The sequence below is a fragment of the Phalacrocorax carbo genome, chromosome 1, assembly GCF_963921805.1.
Source record: "Phalacrocorax carbo chromosome 1, bPhaCar2.1, whole genome shotgun sequence".
NCBI lineage: Eukaryota > Metazoa > Chordata > Aves > Suliformes > Phalacrocoracidae > Phalacrocorax > Phalacrocorax carbo.
The window spans coordinates 59817230-59835580 of NC_087513.1; the positions used below are offsets into that span (position 1 = coordinate 59817230).

The following is an 18351-nucleotide window of genomic DNA, read 5'->3' on the forward strand; positions in this document are numbered from 1 at the left end:
TCTGTTCCGATACCCTGTTCTCTACTTGTGCTGTGCAGACAACAGCACTTCTGCACTTCACAAGCACATCATGGAGGTAAGTACAGTGCTGTGAAGCACTCAAGTAATGCAGTGGTAAGAGTTATATTATCATTTAAGACATAAAGAAATTGATGGTCCTTAAACACTACGTGACAATTTGTTGTAGACTTTTATGACAAATCCGTTGGTAGATCCTGGTGCGTTTATATTCCTGCTGATTTATAAAGAGGGCTTTGTGGCATATGTAGGCTTCAGGGTATCATGACTTTGTGTGACCATTACTTCAGGAATGGTATTTTTGGAAGACTCAATTAGGGTTTTAATTGCAAATATGTTAGCTAGCACTTTCAGCATTATGTTCTTGCCTGGAAATCAGCTTCTTGATTCCTCAGCATGTAAATGTATTTGTTACCAGCACAGTAATTTGGTTTAGCAGAGCACTGATCTTCATTTCACGTATTTGTCATCTTTATAACTGATCACCTGCTTGCAGATGCTATTGCTTACTTCCAAAAGAATACAGGAACCTTTTTAAACTGTACATAATCTCATGTGAACACAAACACTACTGTTGATATGCAAGCTTGAGTAATCTGGTTTAAATAGGTCACTTCCCAAACATTTACACAGCGACAATCTACTTGGGTAAATTCAGGCCAGCCCTTTCCGGGTTGGGGGGAGGGGGGTCTGCCTCATGGAATGAATCTAACTTCTCAAGATCCTTTCTAGATGCATCTTCACAATATCCTGGGCTGTGAGAGGCTGAGAGGGCAAGTGCTTAGCCAAGCAAGTTCTGTTGCAGTCATCACTCCACCAAATACCTGTAAAAGTTGCTTGCCCACTGTGCATCGGCTTCTCCATGTGTCAGATCGGAATATAACGATCCCCCTTTCCCACTTTTTTCTTCCCTTTCCTGGAGGCATTTTCAAGCTGTACTGGTTAGCACTTGTAAAATACACTGTGGTCCTTTGATGGCTGACCCCCTGGAAGTGTTTATAACTAGTGTTATGGTTTTACCTCTTTGCAATGTGATATACTTTAAGCAATGAAGTTCTCACATAAGAGATTCTCATCCTTCTATGTCCCAAACTTTCCAAAGCTTACTTTCTAAACCTTCGGATTAAACATAGAACAGATTTAAAAATCTGTTTCATTCTTTCATCCATGTAAAGAATAGAGATTTTCCTAAAGTAAAAGTTAGTAAAGGAAATTTCTAACAGTAGGCCCATTTTTGAGAGCATTTTAATTTAGTCGAGAATGCTTTCTCCTAAGCTTTCTTCTCATGACAACAGGGCATTTTTAACCAGCCTTAAACAGTAAACATGAAGAGAGGACACAAGGCTCAGACATTTCACAGCAGAAAAGATGCGAAGGATGAATCTCTCTTCCCTTTGCCACGGGCACGTACCTTTCTACCCTCCCCCTCATGATCAGTTTACTGGAAATAGGAGCAACCCGGCAACTGTTCTTCTAAGGCCCTACTGGTGCTCCATGACAGCCATAATGGCTGCCTTGCTCTGTAGTGACCCCCTATGGCCAGTTAACAAGTGGGATACATTAACTTCAAACGGGATTTTTTGCCTCTCCTGGGCTTATGACCCCAATAACAATTCTTAGAGAGATCAACCTCTTAAAAAGAGGGAGGGACTGCGGGAAGGATCTTTGCCAAAGAGCGAGAATTGCCAGAGGTGGAATATCTGCTTTGGGCCCAATAAAACAGTATCAAGAAAGGGAAGGAAATGAATAAATCCACTTGCAAATCCATTGTGTAGGTTTGAAGTGGACAGAAACTAATATAAGTGAAGCAGAGACAGAATGTCTGTGATAGAAATAAAACCACTTTACTGTTTAGAATAAAAGGACACTATAAAAAGTGAACATTATGCAACATTACCTTAAAAGACAATATACATTCACTGAATATAAAATTTATAAATAACATGGAGGAAATCTGTAAACAGTGCTAGAAAATTTAGCAACAAATACATTCCTTCTGGACAAGATTTTTCACACGGGTTTGGTTCCCTCCCCAAGTTTCCATGACTATCAGGAACAGCAGAGTGGCTCTATGAAGGAAGGACAGCGTCAGAGAGAATGAGAAGCCAGTACAGGCAAAGCAGCAGCAAACGTTTAGTGGATTTTTAAGATTTTTCTCAAGGCTGGTCGCCCCAAAAGACACTTATTCTAAAAGACAAAAAATTTTTGCAGTTCCCTAAATTTTGTTCTGCCCTTCTAAGGTATAAAATACATTGTAAGTGAGATATACTTTCAGAGACATCTGAAAGAATGGAAACTTGTTCCCATGGAGGCCTTTACTCCAAACAGTCTGTAGTGTAAAAAACACAACAGCATGTTTCCCATCACCCTGAGGCAGCATTTCGTTCTGGCCAAGTACGAATGGGATACGGTGATATATTTAGGTTTTAGACTAGTCCTACCTAAAGGGCCACATAACTTTTCAAAACAGGAAATTTAGACCTAAAATGGTGGGTTTATCCCATATAGGGAAGGGGGAAGCCCCCCACAAGAGGACTTTACTCAAGGTACTCCATGCACAGATCTCATTCTGCTCTCTACCCCCTCCATTTTGGAAAAAAGAAAATTGAATCCAATCTTTCCCAAACCTTAAATATATTTTTCATGGGGTTTTTTAATTCTAAAGGGGAAAACACTCTCAAGCAAATAAGGAAAAATATCTGAAAGCAAACAGCAGCAGTCTAGAAATGAGCTATGCATGTCCAAAAGTACATTTAATAACATTGGTATATCTAAAGCATGGGGGGAAGCCCTCATCCTGTACACGTCCAGAGGTCATGATCACATGAGCTGTGCCATTGACAGTTCCTTTGACCTTAGGTTATGGGGTGAAGCAAGAAGCACGTCAGAGGTGACAGGAAGGTATTTGTGCTGCTGCAAGCCATTGTATGCTCCATAGCCTAACGTTTTGGGGAGAACTTCACACCTGCCTCCTCACATCTCCATGCCTGGTGCTCCCACATACTGCGTGGCCTGCTGTAATGACAGAGAGTTTTGTCCATTGGCAGGCAGAAGTGACTTAGCAGGACAGAAGAAAGGAGAGCAGATAGAAAGGATGAAGTCTTTCAGTCTGATTTAGAGCCTGTTCGATCCATTTAACAGCTCCCTCCCGCTTCAAGGGAGCTGTCAGTCAGGTTCTTAATGCAAGCACAAGCTAAAGCTTAGCCCAAGAAATACATGTCCCTGATAGCATGCATAGAAACAAAATTAAGAGGCCTCCCAAAAGAAATGCATTTTTACTGGATTCTTCCCCCTCCTTCTGGCTCCACATTTTTAAAAGCCTTAACAACTGTTTCTTTACACAGCAAGGGGAAAGATTTGCTACCAAACCCCCACCCTTACCGGTCTAGCTGTCTGCATCTTGGAAATATTTTACAGTCTGCAATATAAAATGGGAATATGCTTCATTTTCTGCTAATGCATCTGTTGTTTACAAAGCACATAGCTATATTATATCCTACTTAGGGACATAAGTCCTCATAGCATTAGAATGCAAATATTTTCACAACAATTTGAGTGCAATACTGTGATGTCTCAGCTAGCTAAATGAATCAGTGACAGGTAAAATATGCAGAGCTGCAGTTTAATGAAAATTCAAATCAACACTTCACTGCATCGAGGGGCATTTTCATTTAGCCTTCCAAAGCCGTGAAAAGTGGCTGCAGCTCAAAGAGACGTCAGCTTTGACGAAGTCGCCTCGAGCATGAAGAGGGCCGTCTCCAGCGATGCCGACTCCACACGACGCAAACAGTGAGGGTGGCGAGGCCGGCTCCACTCTGCCCTCAGTGACCTTCAGAGATTTTTGTCAGCCATGCACAGCTCGAACAGAGGTTGCTCCACTGTGCCCAAACCCCAACCCTGTAACGCTGCCAAACGGGGCAACATTCTGACCCACCACTTGATCCTATGACGGGTGCTGTGGAGCACCCTACTCTCCCTCTCGTCTCCAACCCATAATTTAGGAGGAGTAGTCACAGGGAAGAGGACTTCTGAAAAGCGTTCCAAGCCTGAATCACAGGAAAATCCAACACACTTTCAGTGTGTTTTGTGCTGCGTTGCCACTCGGAGAGCAGCCGAAAAAAGAAATACACACCAGACCTAGGCACCTCTTACAACAATTCTTTCAAAATGCCCTTTAAAGCCCATGTTAAAAATGAAGCTACGTGCTTCTTGCTGCAACAATTCATCTAGTAAATGGGGTGTTTCAGGGGATGTACGTCTGGCAGAGCTCTGGCAGCACGCAAGGAACGTAAAAACACATCAGGGCCCGTCTCAGACACCCTTTCCTTTCCCTTTGGCAAAGAGGCCCAGGCAACTCTCCAGTAATTGAGGTCACAGACTGTTAAGCACTGTATTGCCCCGGGCTGGAATCACTGCAACACTTCTTCCTGCTGGTGGCAGCTCTGCTTTCTAAGTGGAATGAACTGAAGATATATGGAAACTTAAGATAAATAGTCATAATAATACAAAAATGAAGTTAAGCATAATCTTCTCCCTGCCCAAGCCCTCCCCATCCAAAACTCAGTCACCCATTTTGTCAGCACCCCTTCTTCACCATCATTAAAACTTAAAATACTTTTATTTGATAAGAAAAAATTATATTATAGTTTTCTTAATAAAAAACAAAATAGAACGAAAATACTTCTCCAGTCAACAGCAAAGCACAAGACAGTAAGGCTCCTCCTCCCACATCACTGCAGGATATGGTACGAGCACATGCACAGAGCTATGCTTAACAGTGCCTAGAGGGAAACACAGCACTTGACACAGAAACAATCCTCTGGGCAGCTGAAATTTTATGATCCCAGCCAGCACTTACTAGGAGACCACTTTTCTGTGCCTAGCCCCTACACACACTTCCTTCCACTGTTATAAACAAACACAGCTAGCGTAGCTGCAGGGGAGGAACCATGGTGCAAGGAGGTACAGAGGAAACAATGACTGTAGCCACTACTGCAGATACGTTGGAGCTTCAATATCTTAAAAACAACTCACTGACTCGGAATGTCAATATTTCTGTCTTTAAAACACAATCAAATCATTCTTTTGTTTACAAACACCAAAAAAACCCCCCACATCCTGTCAAAAATAGCTTATGTCATTATGTGTATATACATCTTAGTTTAGCAAAACACTATTTTGGCAATAGATTTTTTTTTTTTATAGTAAGAGCTCTAGCAAGTTTCCCCTTTCCCTCTTCCATGTGATTGATTTACAGTTGGTATTTTTGCATCTGTTTGGTTTAAGGTGTTCACAAGCTGGTTTTGCTGGTGAAGCTAAACTGCAAAAATTTCAGGGGCCAGTGCTGCTCACAACAGGATGGCACAGCACTTCATCTGCTCTGCTGTAGGTGGATTTACTTCCCTGAACATAGGGGATGGGGCGCTTGTTTCTTAAACAACAACAAAAATACAAAATCCTCTCTCTTTTGTTCTGGGGAAGGCCAGAACTTCAAATGTGCTGTTGCGCTCACCCTGTGACTAAATTAGCTAGGACAATCAGTCAACAATGCTTTTACCAGATGATGTGGTCAGACACACCAGGTGAATTCTCCCACCGCTGGAGTGAATCACAATCACAATCTCTCCCATAGAGGAGGATTTCTTTTGGACGTCATTTTTTCCAGAGTTTAGGTTGGGTTTCTTTTCAGTTTGTTTCAGTTGCCAATCTGATTAATGAAACCTGTTTTCCTTCAAACAGATATGCCTACATATTTTCAGCACTTAGTGCATGAGGAGGGGTGACAGGAAGCCAGCGCATAGAAGAATACAGTGCCTAACTGGCATAGTTTTTAGGTTTTTGTTTTCCTAAAAAAATAGAGATTGTATCGCTACAGCTAATGATACATGTAAGAAAGCAAGAGCTCCATCTTTTTTTCTTTTTTTTTTTTCTTCTTTTTTTTTTTCCCTCCCATTTTTCCCTCTGGTGTGCAAAAGTAAGCTCCCAAATGTCGTCTGATCAAAATGAGTGGTATCAAAAAATGGAAAAGGTGATTACAAATTCAGTAAGGTAGCACAGACTTTTTTTTTCTTTTGTTTCCTTTTTTTTTTTCCTTTTCTTTTTTTAAGTGTTCGAAGTGCTAAAATTTGCATGAAAACAGGCACTAATTTCATTGTCATCATCATGATCTGGTAAGAGTTAGTGTCCAAAGGAAGATCAGCCACAAGTAAGGGAGAGGGGAGATAAGGAAGGGAGAGCGTGCTCAGGGATCTGTGGCATTGATTATCGTTTTATCTGGAGGCGCCCATCCTCTATACCAGCTGCAGTAACCTTCCACCCTCTGGATGCAGGCGTAGTGCTTCGCTTGGTATCCTGAGTGGCCGAAGTTGGAGAGCATGTCTGTCCAAATACACTCATTCTTGGAGGTGGCAAAGCAGGGCAGATAGTAGCAGGGCCTAATCTGCAATTGTAAAGAACAACCAGGTAAGGCTACATGGAAAAACAACATTACGTAAAAATCTTTTTACCAGAGACAAGGAATTCAAAACTCCACTCCCTCAAACCTCACTTACTAACGCAAAATTCAGCCTCAGTTCAGTAAGCACGTAACCATGTGCTTAGCTTCACATACACAGGTAACTCCAGAGTCAAAAGGGCTTTTCAGGTGCAGAAAAGTTGAGCTTGTGTCTATGTTTTTGCAGGCCTGGGGCCATGAGCAAAAATCTTAGTGCCACTGCCAGGCTGTGAGGTTTTAAGCACTCAAAATGTTTAAACAGGAAAAAAAGCTGGACGTATCTTGCCAAGCCTCTGGTACCTGATTCCATTCACCTGCAAATGATTCTGTGTGGATTCTGAAAGCCTTTGCCAACCTCAGTTAACTCCAACAGGGCATTAAAAAGGCATGCACTCTGCATTTTTATTTGATTGTCTTTTCTCTGGTCTCAACATTAAAGCTGAGCTGTACTTTTTCCCTGTAAAAACTGTTGTTCTCCATTTCTCTTCCTGGCTGTTCACCAGCATCATTGGTATTACCAGCCAAGGGAAACAGAATTCTAGGTTTTGTATGTCTCAACGCCACCTAATTAGAGACGCACATACCTTGCATCCACAGCCCAGATGATAACGATGATTCAGTCCTTTACGCTGGGACAGAGTCAGCCGGTCCCATTTCTCATACCAATTGCAAAGGCCAGTGTAAACCTTCCCTTCATACACGCGGCCTTGAAAACAGAGACACGGTCACAAGTTAGCACTTCTCGGCTCAAGCACTTTTCCCATTTCCTGAGATTGCTAATGCTCTCAATATGTTTGGCTTCAGTCGCTGCTCAGAAACTGCTTTCTTTTTATTAACTGGTTCAGGAATCTTTGGCCAGCAAGATTACAGCACTTCTGTAAGCTACAAGTGTTGTGCCAGCTGTAAGCACCAGCAACAACATGCACGTGAGTAATGCTGTCAAGCACCTCTCAACAACAGAGCAAAACTAAGTGAACGGACACCTTTACTAGCAAGAAGACTTGGCAACTGCCACACCTCTCTCTCCCTGCATCCCCCCATCTCAGCAGCCTGCATTTCTCCAGCTCATTCCAGAACGGATCTTCCATTTCTGGTGCAGTTGAGTAGCAACCAGTTCCCTGTGACAGACATGCCAGCTCAGGTATGAACTGACAGCTGTGGACTGTCATACAGCATATTTGTCACAACATGGCTGGGTATAAGATACTTTAGGAAAGAAGGTAATCTAGAGAGAGAAATGACTCTCAGCGTTAAGGAATATTGAACACCAAAATACTGTTGGGCATCTTAACACTTGGAATGCTGTGTATAGAGCTGACTACATAGCTGCCACATCCTTAGCAAGCGTATGTACAGAATAGAAGAGGTTTTGATTACGAAGAAGTACGCTGTCCTTTACCTGTAATCAGATATTGATACTTGTTGACCTCCAGCTTGACTCCACAAAGACTCTCAGAGGCTTCTGTGTAGATGTACTGAACATGTGGCATTATCTGGAAGCCCCTGTACATCTAGGGAAACAAATGAAAATGCTTTAAATCATCTTAAGATGCCGACTTTTCACTTAGATTCTTTACAATCTATTTTCCTAGACTGTGGTGGCAAGCTTTTAGTCTTTACAAGGATGAAGGACTAATGGCACTAGCTGGACTCTGATGCAAGTCTCCCCACCAGATCTGCTGGTAGAGAATACCCACCTGTTAACAAGCCATTGCAATTCAGCACGGGGACCACTTTTCCCCACTCACATTAGTTCCAGTGGCACTGACTGAGCAAAGCGCCAACATTAGAAGCTCTGCCAACACCCTGAAGAATATTTTTTTCTTTATATAGCAAATCATTGGGGAGAAATTAAATTACTTCAAGTTTAGAATCTTTCTCCTACATGTGATTTAAACAATTTCTTCCAAACTAAGGGATTTTTCTTTTAAATAATAACCCTGTTTTCCAGTGTTGCTGCTGTAAGTTTCAAACCTTTGGCGCTTGATCTAAGTCATCAAGCCAGACACTTCCTTCTCAAATGCCTAGCATACACAATCCTGCTGACCTCAGCAAGGATTTAATGTTTCTCTAACTAAATGAATGCAGAAACAGAATTCTACCCCATCTTCTAAACTTAGCCTGGTAGAGATGGGCACCATAAAGAAAATATCATCTATGCATAATTCCTCTATGCTCCTTCTCGTTTTTCATAGTCTTTCTTAAGTGGAAGCCAACATACAGTTCAGTTTAATTTAAATATGAACCCACAGGTATACTGGCAGTTGGATTCAGTCAGAAATTAGCATGTGTCCCTGTCTGACCTGACCTTACCACTGCAATTTAGACAGACTCATGCACGCCTGTTAGTAGCACAATGAAGTCCATGCATAGCAATGGAACAACCACTGCATGCATACTTTGGACGTTTCAAAGCATTTCCCAGCCTATCCTTTTCTCTGTCAGCTTTACTGATACAAAGCACATTCACATTCAGTTTAACTGCAAAAATTAAAGTGACGCAAAAGAGGAAAAAAAAAAAACCAAACAATCCCAGAGATATAGATCCTTGCTGCTCTGTCACCTGAGTGGTGGCATTCTCCTCCATGCTGTACTCTATTTCTTGGAGTCCCCTATTATCCCAGGGCATGTGTCCCCATTTGTTCATCTTCTACTATTCCCCCATCTCCTTTAAAAACAACAAACCTTTTCCTTCTACAGAATTCATCTGTGCTACCCTTCCGGTGTTAGGGGCCTGATTCATACCTCTGTGAAGTCTGTCTGTTGATTTAATGGATTTTATGCTAGGCCCAGATACTGCATATAAAAAAAACCTACTACTAATTCTGCTATGCTGACAGGTCAAACTGTCTTCTGGGCATCCATGAAATGTCTGGCAGGTTTTTTTTCTCCTTATATTACCCCAATCAGCATAATCTTATAACAGTATCACAACTTAGTAACAGCACTGCTGTGAACAGTAAAAGACATGATAAAGGGTTTGCATTTTCCAGCCTTCTTTCTACACCCACAAATATCCAAGGAAAGCATTTTTTTAAATTAATCACACTGTATCAACAAAAGCTCACAGATCATGTTTGGAATACACCATTGCGTCCATAAGTGAGCAAAGTCTTTCAATGAATATGGGAGAACTGAACCTTGCCTAATCTCTGCTTTATCCCTGCAGTTCTCTTGGTATGGGATGACCTACTCAGGTATTCCAATTATGCTCAAAAGAGTCAGAGATCTAGGTTCTGGCACAAGCATCCTGTCTGTCCTTGGGTGAGTTATTTAGCCCTCAGTACGCTTTTGTTCCTCTTCTGTAGAACAGCTCTGCCTTGCTTCACAAGGGTACTGTGAGGAAAGACACACAGAATAAAGATCATGTGTTCAGTCCTCATTCTGGCACCAACCAAGAAGCCATGATAACAGTATCTAAGGTGATAAGACTAGCTAAGATAACAGCTGGGGCTGCCCAGTCTCTCCAGGTAGTGCCTTATCTACACTGCAGAGAGCTGTATGCCGTGCATGTGCATTACAAATGATCTGTCACTCAGAGTGCTAAGCTCCAATTAGAGTTTGGCTAATTAAATATCTGTGCTATAAAGTCTACATGTGCACAGGAACACTTCAAGCCCATTCTCCCCCTTGCAGAAAGGGGGACTCATCATAGACTCATCATTCCTCTGAGAAGGTGCTCAGGCCCTTCCTACAAGACCTTTACAGTCATCACTCCTTGCATCTCCTGCACCATCAAGCTCAACATGACTGCTCATGAAGTAACTAGTGATGCTGAACTGTGGTTTGGGTTTTGACTCCTGGACCTAATTTCCTGTTCACATTACTATCAGGGACAGCACTGTCAGGGTTGCTGAATGAAGCACGCTCAGCCTCTCAAAAAGCACTTCATCTCACACCTCAGCGACCCTCATCAATGCTAGCAACTGTCACACTAACTGACCCAGTGCTGGCGGCAGACAGGGCCTGCCTCATCCTCTGATGACTAAAGAAAATTCACCGTGACCTTGGTTCTCAGGGGAGGAAAAATAATATTTGGCAAGGGGAAATCTTCTACAGATGCCCTCTTTCAAAACAAATAAAACAATACCTTAAGCATTATTTTAGGATACAGAAAATATCCTGGAAGTGCTGTTAGACCAGTCAGAAGAAAACTAACCATAGAGCTAGCCTCTCTCCTAACTGCTACCCTCAGAGTCCTCCTGTCGCCACGAATGTGTATTTTCAGAAGCATAATGACAGGGAACAAAATATTAGCAAGCATCACATGGTGGTGCCTGCTAGTGCTGCTCTATTTCCAGCTGTGTCAGCATTCCCCTTAGCAGCCCCCATACTACCTCAGAAATGCACATGCAAACCCTGTGGTGGTTCCTGGTGCATGATTAACTTCACCCTGTAATACAATGTTCCTCCTTCTATCCCTCACATGTGAGGTCGGACTAGATACCAAGGCTTGGAGTAATCTTGCCTAACCTTCTGCTACCTAAAATTTAGGCGCTTCACATGAATTAGGCATCCTCTCTAGTCAAATGCCAAGAACGGACACCTCCAGAACAACTCAGCCCATCCTAAAATAGCTGTCTACAACTGGTGGGCTGAATTACACTTTGGTGGTTCTTGTCTCTCTATTGACAATTGAGAGAGCACGAAAGACTCAACACCTCATTTTAGACTGTCTAAAATTAAACTAAATTAATCCCACCCCACTTCTTTCCTCTTGGGCCTATCAGCTTTCACCCCTCAGACTCATTTTACAGATTAGCAACAAACCAAGCAAAGCCTTCTTGCTTCTGGCAGCCTGTGCAGAGTGCTGCCATGGTCAACCAGGACTGTTTGTGTACATGGAGTAGAAATATCTTATATCCTTGTCTCCTTTGCAGCTCCTGAAATAGGTTTGGGCCATTCTCAGTATGCACTGCAGCATCACAGAACATTAGGGGTTAGATCAGTCCTGTGCAGATCTCTGACATGTGATATTGAAATATTCTTAAATTATTTGAGAAAGCAGTGGGGGAAGGCAGAGGGTGCCTGAAAAAGCCCAAGGCCTTTTCAGACAACAAACTCAAGTGCTAGAAAGCCTGGCACCGTTCTGTGCCTGTGGGCTGACCTTGTGCTCCAATCCAGGCCCCAAGCTGGTTTAGTTGTGGAATTCAGCAATGAGTTCAGGAGTGTTAGTGAGAGCATGAACCTGCCACAGCAAACTCCAAGGAACCCATGAAAGAAATACAGAGATTGTTTGTTGCCTTTTAAAAATCTCAGTGCTTTTCACAGGCAATTCAGTACACGCTGATAGAATAAATGGCTTGTTTATTTTTCATCTGCAGGTGCAGATGGGTTTATAGGTGGCCAAAAAACACTGACATGTTAGTTTTATCTTCAGAGTTGTTCCCATGCAGCTGTGCAGAGCCACAGGCCTCCTTAGTTTTCTTTTCTGCAGGACAGTCACCTTTCATTAGGGCAAGCAAGGGAGAGACTTGCTGCGTCACTCTGAGCTCCCTCACTGCATGGAGCTGAATCCCCCTTTACCCTGAAGTCTCTAAGCTCAGAAGAAAGACAGCAGGGTTTCAGAGAAGACACTTGGTTTGTTTGTTTATCAAGAACTATGTCCTCCGGACATTCCAGTTCTACTGAGCACTTTGCTTCAGGTTCCTTCCTGCCAAAGGCCATAGTTAAATGTGCAACGCAACATCTCACCAGCCCACCATCTATGTAGCAGGCATAGAGACAGTTTGGTAAACAGACAATCTCCCCTTTAAAATCACTCTTGCTTTTGTTGGACACGTAGCTTCCTAACTAAACACTGTGGAACTGCTCCTGCAAAGGCAATCATTCTCTTGTGGTCTCGGCGCAAGGACATTGCAGATTACTGCAGTATCTGCTGTAGACACCCTGGCCCTGTGCTGCAGAATAACCCAATGAAAACAGCCAGGACAGGCTCAGGCATCTAAATGTAATGATTGGCATGATGGCATCAATTGTGACAGTAGCGTGGCTGCTGCTCCACCCAACATGCTCACCTTGCCTAAGCTTATGCTCCTCCCCATGCCAGCAGACACATAAAAGCCTTTTCTATTCATAGCAGGGATACTACTGCAACCTCCTGCAAACTCCCAGGTCAGAGGAGGAATGCTTAATGCTGTTTGAGAGTTCTCTGACACTGCAGCTCCCCAGCTGACAATTGGGGCACGCTGTATCAGTAGTTAGGAGAGAGGCTAGTGTTATGGTTGATAAAGGGTAATAATTCATTTTGGGGACTACTGTTATTCCAGATCACCACTGGACCCTGTTCATGGTCATATGTTAGAAAGGAAGCATCAAACTCTTGGAACTGAATAGGAGAAAAAGTAAGGGTCCTAGAGAGACACGGACAAAATCAGGGAAAAAAAAAAAAAGCGTTGATGAAGTCACTGCAGCCTGTGGACACTGAGTAGTTTTGTGAAGTGGGGTACACTGGCTAAGCTGGAGAGTGACAAAGCTGGACAAGAGCTGCGGAGTGCTGCAGGCCTGATGAGGCCAGGGACAGCTATGAAGGGGGGGGGGGGGGGGAGGGGGTGTGGAAAAAGAGTGGCAGCATTGTCTCACTGTTGCCAACATAGCCAGTTGCCTTTTTTACAAATACAAGTTAATTAACAAACATGTATATTTCCTTTTGAATCTTAAAAAGAAATTTTTAAGATGAAGGAAATTAGTAAGCCCAGCACCTCACGCCCTCTTATTCAAAGTGCAAGCATTCCACTCTAGTGGAAGAGCCATGCCAGGACCAGATTTGGCTACGTGTGTGGCTTTGCGACAGCTTATGAAACAGGCTTTGCGTCTCCTCCTCCCGGCTTTTGTGCTTAGCTATAAACTGCCTTATAAAGAGAGTTACTGTTACAAGGCAGGCAAGTGACTGTTTTTTTCTGAACCTTTACTTTGTCTAATATGTTTCAGATTTCTGCAGTCACCGCCAAGCTTTTCCATTCCCTTCTTTTTTTTTTTTTAAAGACATAAACCAGTCTTATGACTGGAATGGCATAGCCAAGAAAAACAATCTAGGGCTGATTTTTAGCATTACATAACAAGGGGTCAGTTTAAGGAAAAAAACTAGGTCCAAAGCAGCAGGTTGAGGGCAGTTTGGACAGCAAAGAATTAGAGCTCTGAAGAGAGGAACTCGAGAAACCTAGCAGCTGGTGTAGGAGAACTACCTCTTTTCACCTCAGAGTCAATAGTTTATAGCTCTTTTGAGTGGATGATCTTTGAAAGCTACAATGTTTGGTTTAGCTTTATATAAAGACTTCACTAGATGAGTTTCATTTGTTCTGTACATGGGAAAAAAATGCCATCATTCTAACTGGTGGTCACAAAGAATGCAAGGGAAGATTAGATGAAGTACCACTCTCCCAAGGCTGGCAGACCCCCTACCACCACCATCACATCTTGAATTTAATGAAAGTGCTGCACATAAAAGCTGGCATTTCCACAGTCTAACACTGTTTATGTTGAACACAAACAGGATTCCAGTATCTAGAGAAGCCCATGTGGCATCTTTTACTACCAGAAATTTTTAAAGTAAAGGAAGAATTCAGGTACTCAGCACTGTATGTCAGGAATGACCTCTTCCTGCTCCTCTCCCCTTTCCAGGCAAATTTCTATGAATTGCTGGTTACCTTCCATTCTGGTTGACCAATATGAAAAGTTTAGGTGCTGTTATTTAAGTATTCAAACTCTGTTCATTCCTACATATTAATTAGAATCATTATCCTATCTACGAGCCTATGTGGAATGTCAGCAAACATACCTTCATCTGCTTGACTGTGTATCGCATCGTTCCAAATGGTCCATCTTTCATAAGCTTCTTCCCCACAACTTTAGCTCGGATCACTGTCATAAGAGAGGAAAAATACAACAAATTGTGAACAACTTTACACAACATTTAGGCTAGACCCTCCACTTCAAAAAAGCCACTTAGATAAATTATTCTGTGAAATAAAACAAAACTCCAGGCCAACCTTCCTCTCAATTTATTCTAAATCTCACACACAATGAAGGCATGTAAAACAGGATGCCAAAGCAAGTAATTTTTCAGAGGAAATCCAGTTCTGTGTGAAGAATAAGAGCAAGCATTATTTACACTGAAATCTCACTGAGATCTGCAAAGCAGACTAAGCTGGAACCAAGACAGGTTAAAATCTTTGCACCAAGCCACTGGGATGAAGTTCATCTTTAACGTCTTAACTCTCAACATACAGAATGATGTTCAACAAGATACTATTTTTAAATTATTCTTTGGGTGCCCAACGCAGCTCCTCTTTCCCCATAACCGCAATACAATACAGCACATTGGAATATCCCATATATGGAGACTTTACTACAGCTTCCACCTTTCAGATACCACAAAAATCCCAATAAATGGCTACTGTGTAAAAATAGATTGTTCAGCAACCATCAAGCCCACACTGAAAGCTGCCAGGCTAGCCAGAAGCCACCTGGAAGACAAACTAAAGCTGACCCATCAGACCTCACGGACACACTTTTCTTCACAGACACTAAGGGGCAGCGTGTGTGCGTGTGCAGGCAGCATCCAGCCTGACACGGATACCTCTTTTGTACCACAGATGCACCACAGCAATGCCAACTGAGCCCAAGCCATCACAGATAAGGTTTTTGAGGTCCCTCAGATGGATCTAGCATGTAGTTTACAGTCAGTGCTTAATGAAGAGTTCTGATCACCTATTTCTGGAGCATTCCAAAGGAAGAAAAAAAAAAAAACCACCCCACACCCACCACAAACCAACCAAACAAAAAACCCCACACCCTACTGTTCCATTGATCCTCTCTGAAAAAGTTCTGCAATCACTTGCTCATCTCAGTAGAGCAGCGAAGCTTAGTGCGAGAACAATCATACCACATTAAACAAGCACCAGAAGTGGCTTAATTTTCACAAGGGCTGCAGAAAATGAGATTGGAGAGGACCAATCCTGGGAAAAATAAGGATCACTGTTAGAAAACCCTGTACCCCAAATGCCACTCATACAAACAACAAGGAACTCAAAATTCCATCAATCAAGAGAAACATCAAAACTACAATATAACCATGTAAATCTTACCTAAAATCTTATTCATCAAGCTTCTCATTACAAGGGCTATGAAAATTATTCCAGTAGAATAATCCAAAGAATGCAACACACTCATAACATGACTGACAATGCAGTAGTTACATATAAATTCCCCAGAAACCCCTTTTTTGTGGAAGAGGAGATATCAGATACTTTTGCATAAAGCTTATATCAGTACACCATTGCAAGCAACGCACCTCTGCTGAATATATGGCCCAATGGTTCCACGCAACTGAAATCCAGCAACTAAACCAGACCACATGGACTATTTCCTCTGAGCCTATAAAAGATCCTGATCGTAACTCCCTGCACAGGACAGAGGTACTGCTTTCACAGCAATCTTTTGCAGCATTTCATCTGTGTTTTGCTGAATGTACCATATTAATTCATCACAGACAACAATTCATTACAAAGCAGGAAGGCACGGAAGGGAGACAAAGAGATGGAGGTACTCCTTTGCGAGCAGGAAAACCCAGCCATTTATTATTTGCATTACAGCACTATCTAAAAGCAGCAACAAAGTTCAGGGATCAATTTTGCTAGGTACATAGGACACTAAACAAGCACCCTGTTGCTTCTTAGGTCATTTAGTTTTCAAACAGCTGTAGAAGCCCACTGGAAGAAACAGGAAAAAGAGGAGGCTAAGTTTTTGTTCACTACCTAGACCAAATTAATGAGGCAAAAAGCTTGTCCCAGCTTTCTGAATAATCTGAAGAACAGATTTAAAGGAAGACACAGGACTGCTTATACACAGTACTTCCTGAGAGTTGTTCCATGAGGATGGTGTGAAATGAAGACAAACTCACTCTGCTCTGATTTATACCCTGTGCTTCAGCCAGACTTGTCCAATAAATTTGAAACTAGGTAAGACAGTCCTGCTGGCTTTGATTCAAAGGACCAACAAAACCTTCATTCACTGAGTGCAAAATTTCATTCTTAATTTTTTTTTCAACCTTCTATTGTCCAATGGTGGTAAAAGCCAGCACGATTTTTTTTTATTCTTCTATTTAACAAGTTTTTCAGACTTCGATTTACTCCCTCAAAATTTAGTAGCTATACTGAAGCATGGCCTTGACGACTGCAAATATCTTTAAAGAACTAAGTTGTTCTATCTGTTGCCCCCAACCACCACCACCATCATTGAAGCTACAAAACCCAGGGTCAATGAGAAAAAACTCAATTTCTTTATGGCTTTGTGAATTCTAGGGCACTTCACTAATGCTGGAGTCTGTAGCAAAGCACGTCAAAAGTCTTATCTTCATTTGTTGCGTATCTGATACACTGAAAATAAAAAGCTGGTGTTTGTCAACATATCTGAAATCAGCAATGAAATCTTCTATCTTATTCACAATGATAAGAAATACACTAAACAGCAATATTGCAAAACGCTAACGTTTCCAAACTCGAACAGTTAGTGTAAAAGATGACAGGCACATTCCCAACTGCTGACAAAATATCTAAAAACCCATTTTCCTGATGTACTTCACTGCTAGCTTGGCAGCCCTTAAACTTCTAGTTAGAGTAATACAGCCACTTCAGCAGGAAGTCAGCTTTGATTTATGGACTAATCAACAGCTTCACTGCAGGACCAATGATTCAAAATGTGCATCTGCACGAGCATGTAACAGCATCCCAATGTCAACTAATGCTACCCTTGCAAGCAGGTCGAAGAATCTGTAGTTTCATATTATCGTTCCCCGGTACAGTTAGAGAACGACTGTCCTATCAAAATCACCTAGTAAAAAACATGAAAGACCTCAGTATGGGCCGTCACTTCAAGGCTTTTGAAATGGGTCGAAGTCCTATATATCTCAGAGAAGTTGCCTTTATCATCCAAACGGTAACTTTTTTAGGCAAGGTCTTTCCTTTACAAAAAGCTAGGAATGAACAAAGAACCCATCCTCCCTCATTTTTCACATATTAAAGAAAAAGTCAAGCTGTTAGCCAAGGAGCAGAGAATATTCCAACTTACGTCTGCCCCCTGTATTTTGTGAGGCTTAATTCCTGCCCCCTGAGGATTAGATGCATCTGGGTAACTGAAGGGAAATGCTGGATGGACAGGACTGCTTAGAGTTTGCTCTTGCATGTCCAGCTTCACCTCCCTAAGCCTCCATGCATGAGAGCCACTTGTAAACCTGCCCAGAACACAGCTCCAAGCTGCACATCTGCAGCTACATGTTCCCCAGTTCCTGTCGTTGCTCCTTCAAACCACTGCTCACCAGTTATACTGCTGGACTACTTTTCACACCTAGTCAGAAGATAAAGGACGTTGTTCCTAACTGAGCAGGGGCCATGCATACTTGCCAGAGGAATTTTTCACCCTCTGCAAAGCATCAGAAATTTACAGTATTTCTGCTGCAAATTCAGTCCATGTTAAACTAACAAAGTCAACTGTTTACTTCTGGGGACTCCTACTGCTTGAGCAGAATGAGGCAAAAGGTGCTGTGACTGCTCCCCTGAACTCCTTCCTTCTCCCTGAAGCTATATTACAGTCCTGCTATTACTGATGGGAAACTTTATCCCACACAAGTGGTCACCAAAATAGCTGCATATTTTTAAACCACAATTCCTTTGAAGTACTGCCTATGAAAATACTCCGAGATGAATGTTTCTCAGCACTTTGGGGTTTTAGGTCGGGTCACTTTGTGGGACTGGAGCACTTGGCAAGGTCTCATGAGTGATTTGTAATTATTTATGAAAAGTTAAATTAGATGAGGATATAAATCTTGATAAGATAAGCATGGC

The 18351-nt window shown here is 42.2% G+C and overlaps 2 protein-coding genes across 3 annotated transcripts in view; one reads left to right on the forward strand and one right to left on the reverse strand.

Moving 5' to 3' along the window:
- The window catches only part of SYN3 (synapsin III), a 196806-nt gene that overhangs the window by 66497 nt on the left and 111958 nt on the right, over positions 1–18351 (forward strand). The window lies entirely within an intron of this gene.
- TIMP3 (TIMP metallopeptidase inhibitor 3) overlaps positions 1838–18351 on the reverse strand; it is a 40031-nt gene continuing 23517 nt past the window's right edge. Inside the window, exons 2-5 of the mRNA XM_064455741.1 lie at positions 14289–14371; positions 7911–8022; positions 7096–7217; positions 1838–6457 (exon numbers count right to left, since the gene is read on the reverse strand). Coding sequence (XP_064311811.1) covers positions 6260–6457; positions 7096–7217; positions 7911–8022; positions 14289–14371 — 515 coding nt within the window. The 3' untranslated portion in view covers positions 1838–6259. The remainder of the gene's footprint in view (positions 6458–7095; positions 7218–7910; positions 8023–14288; positions 14372–18351) is intronic.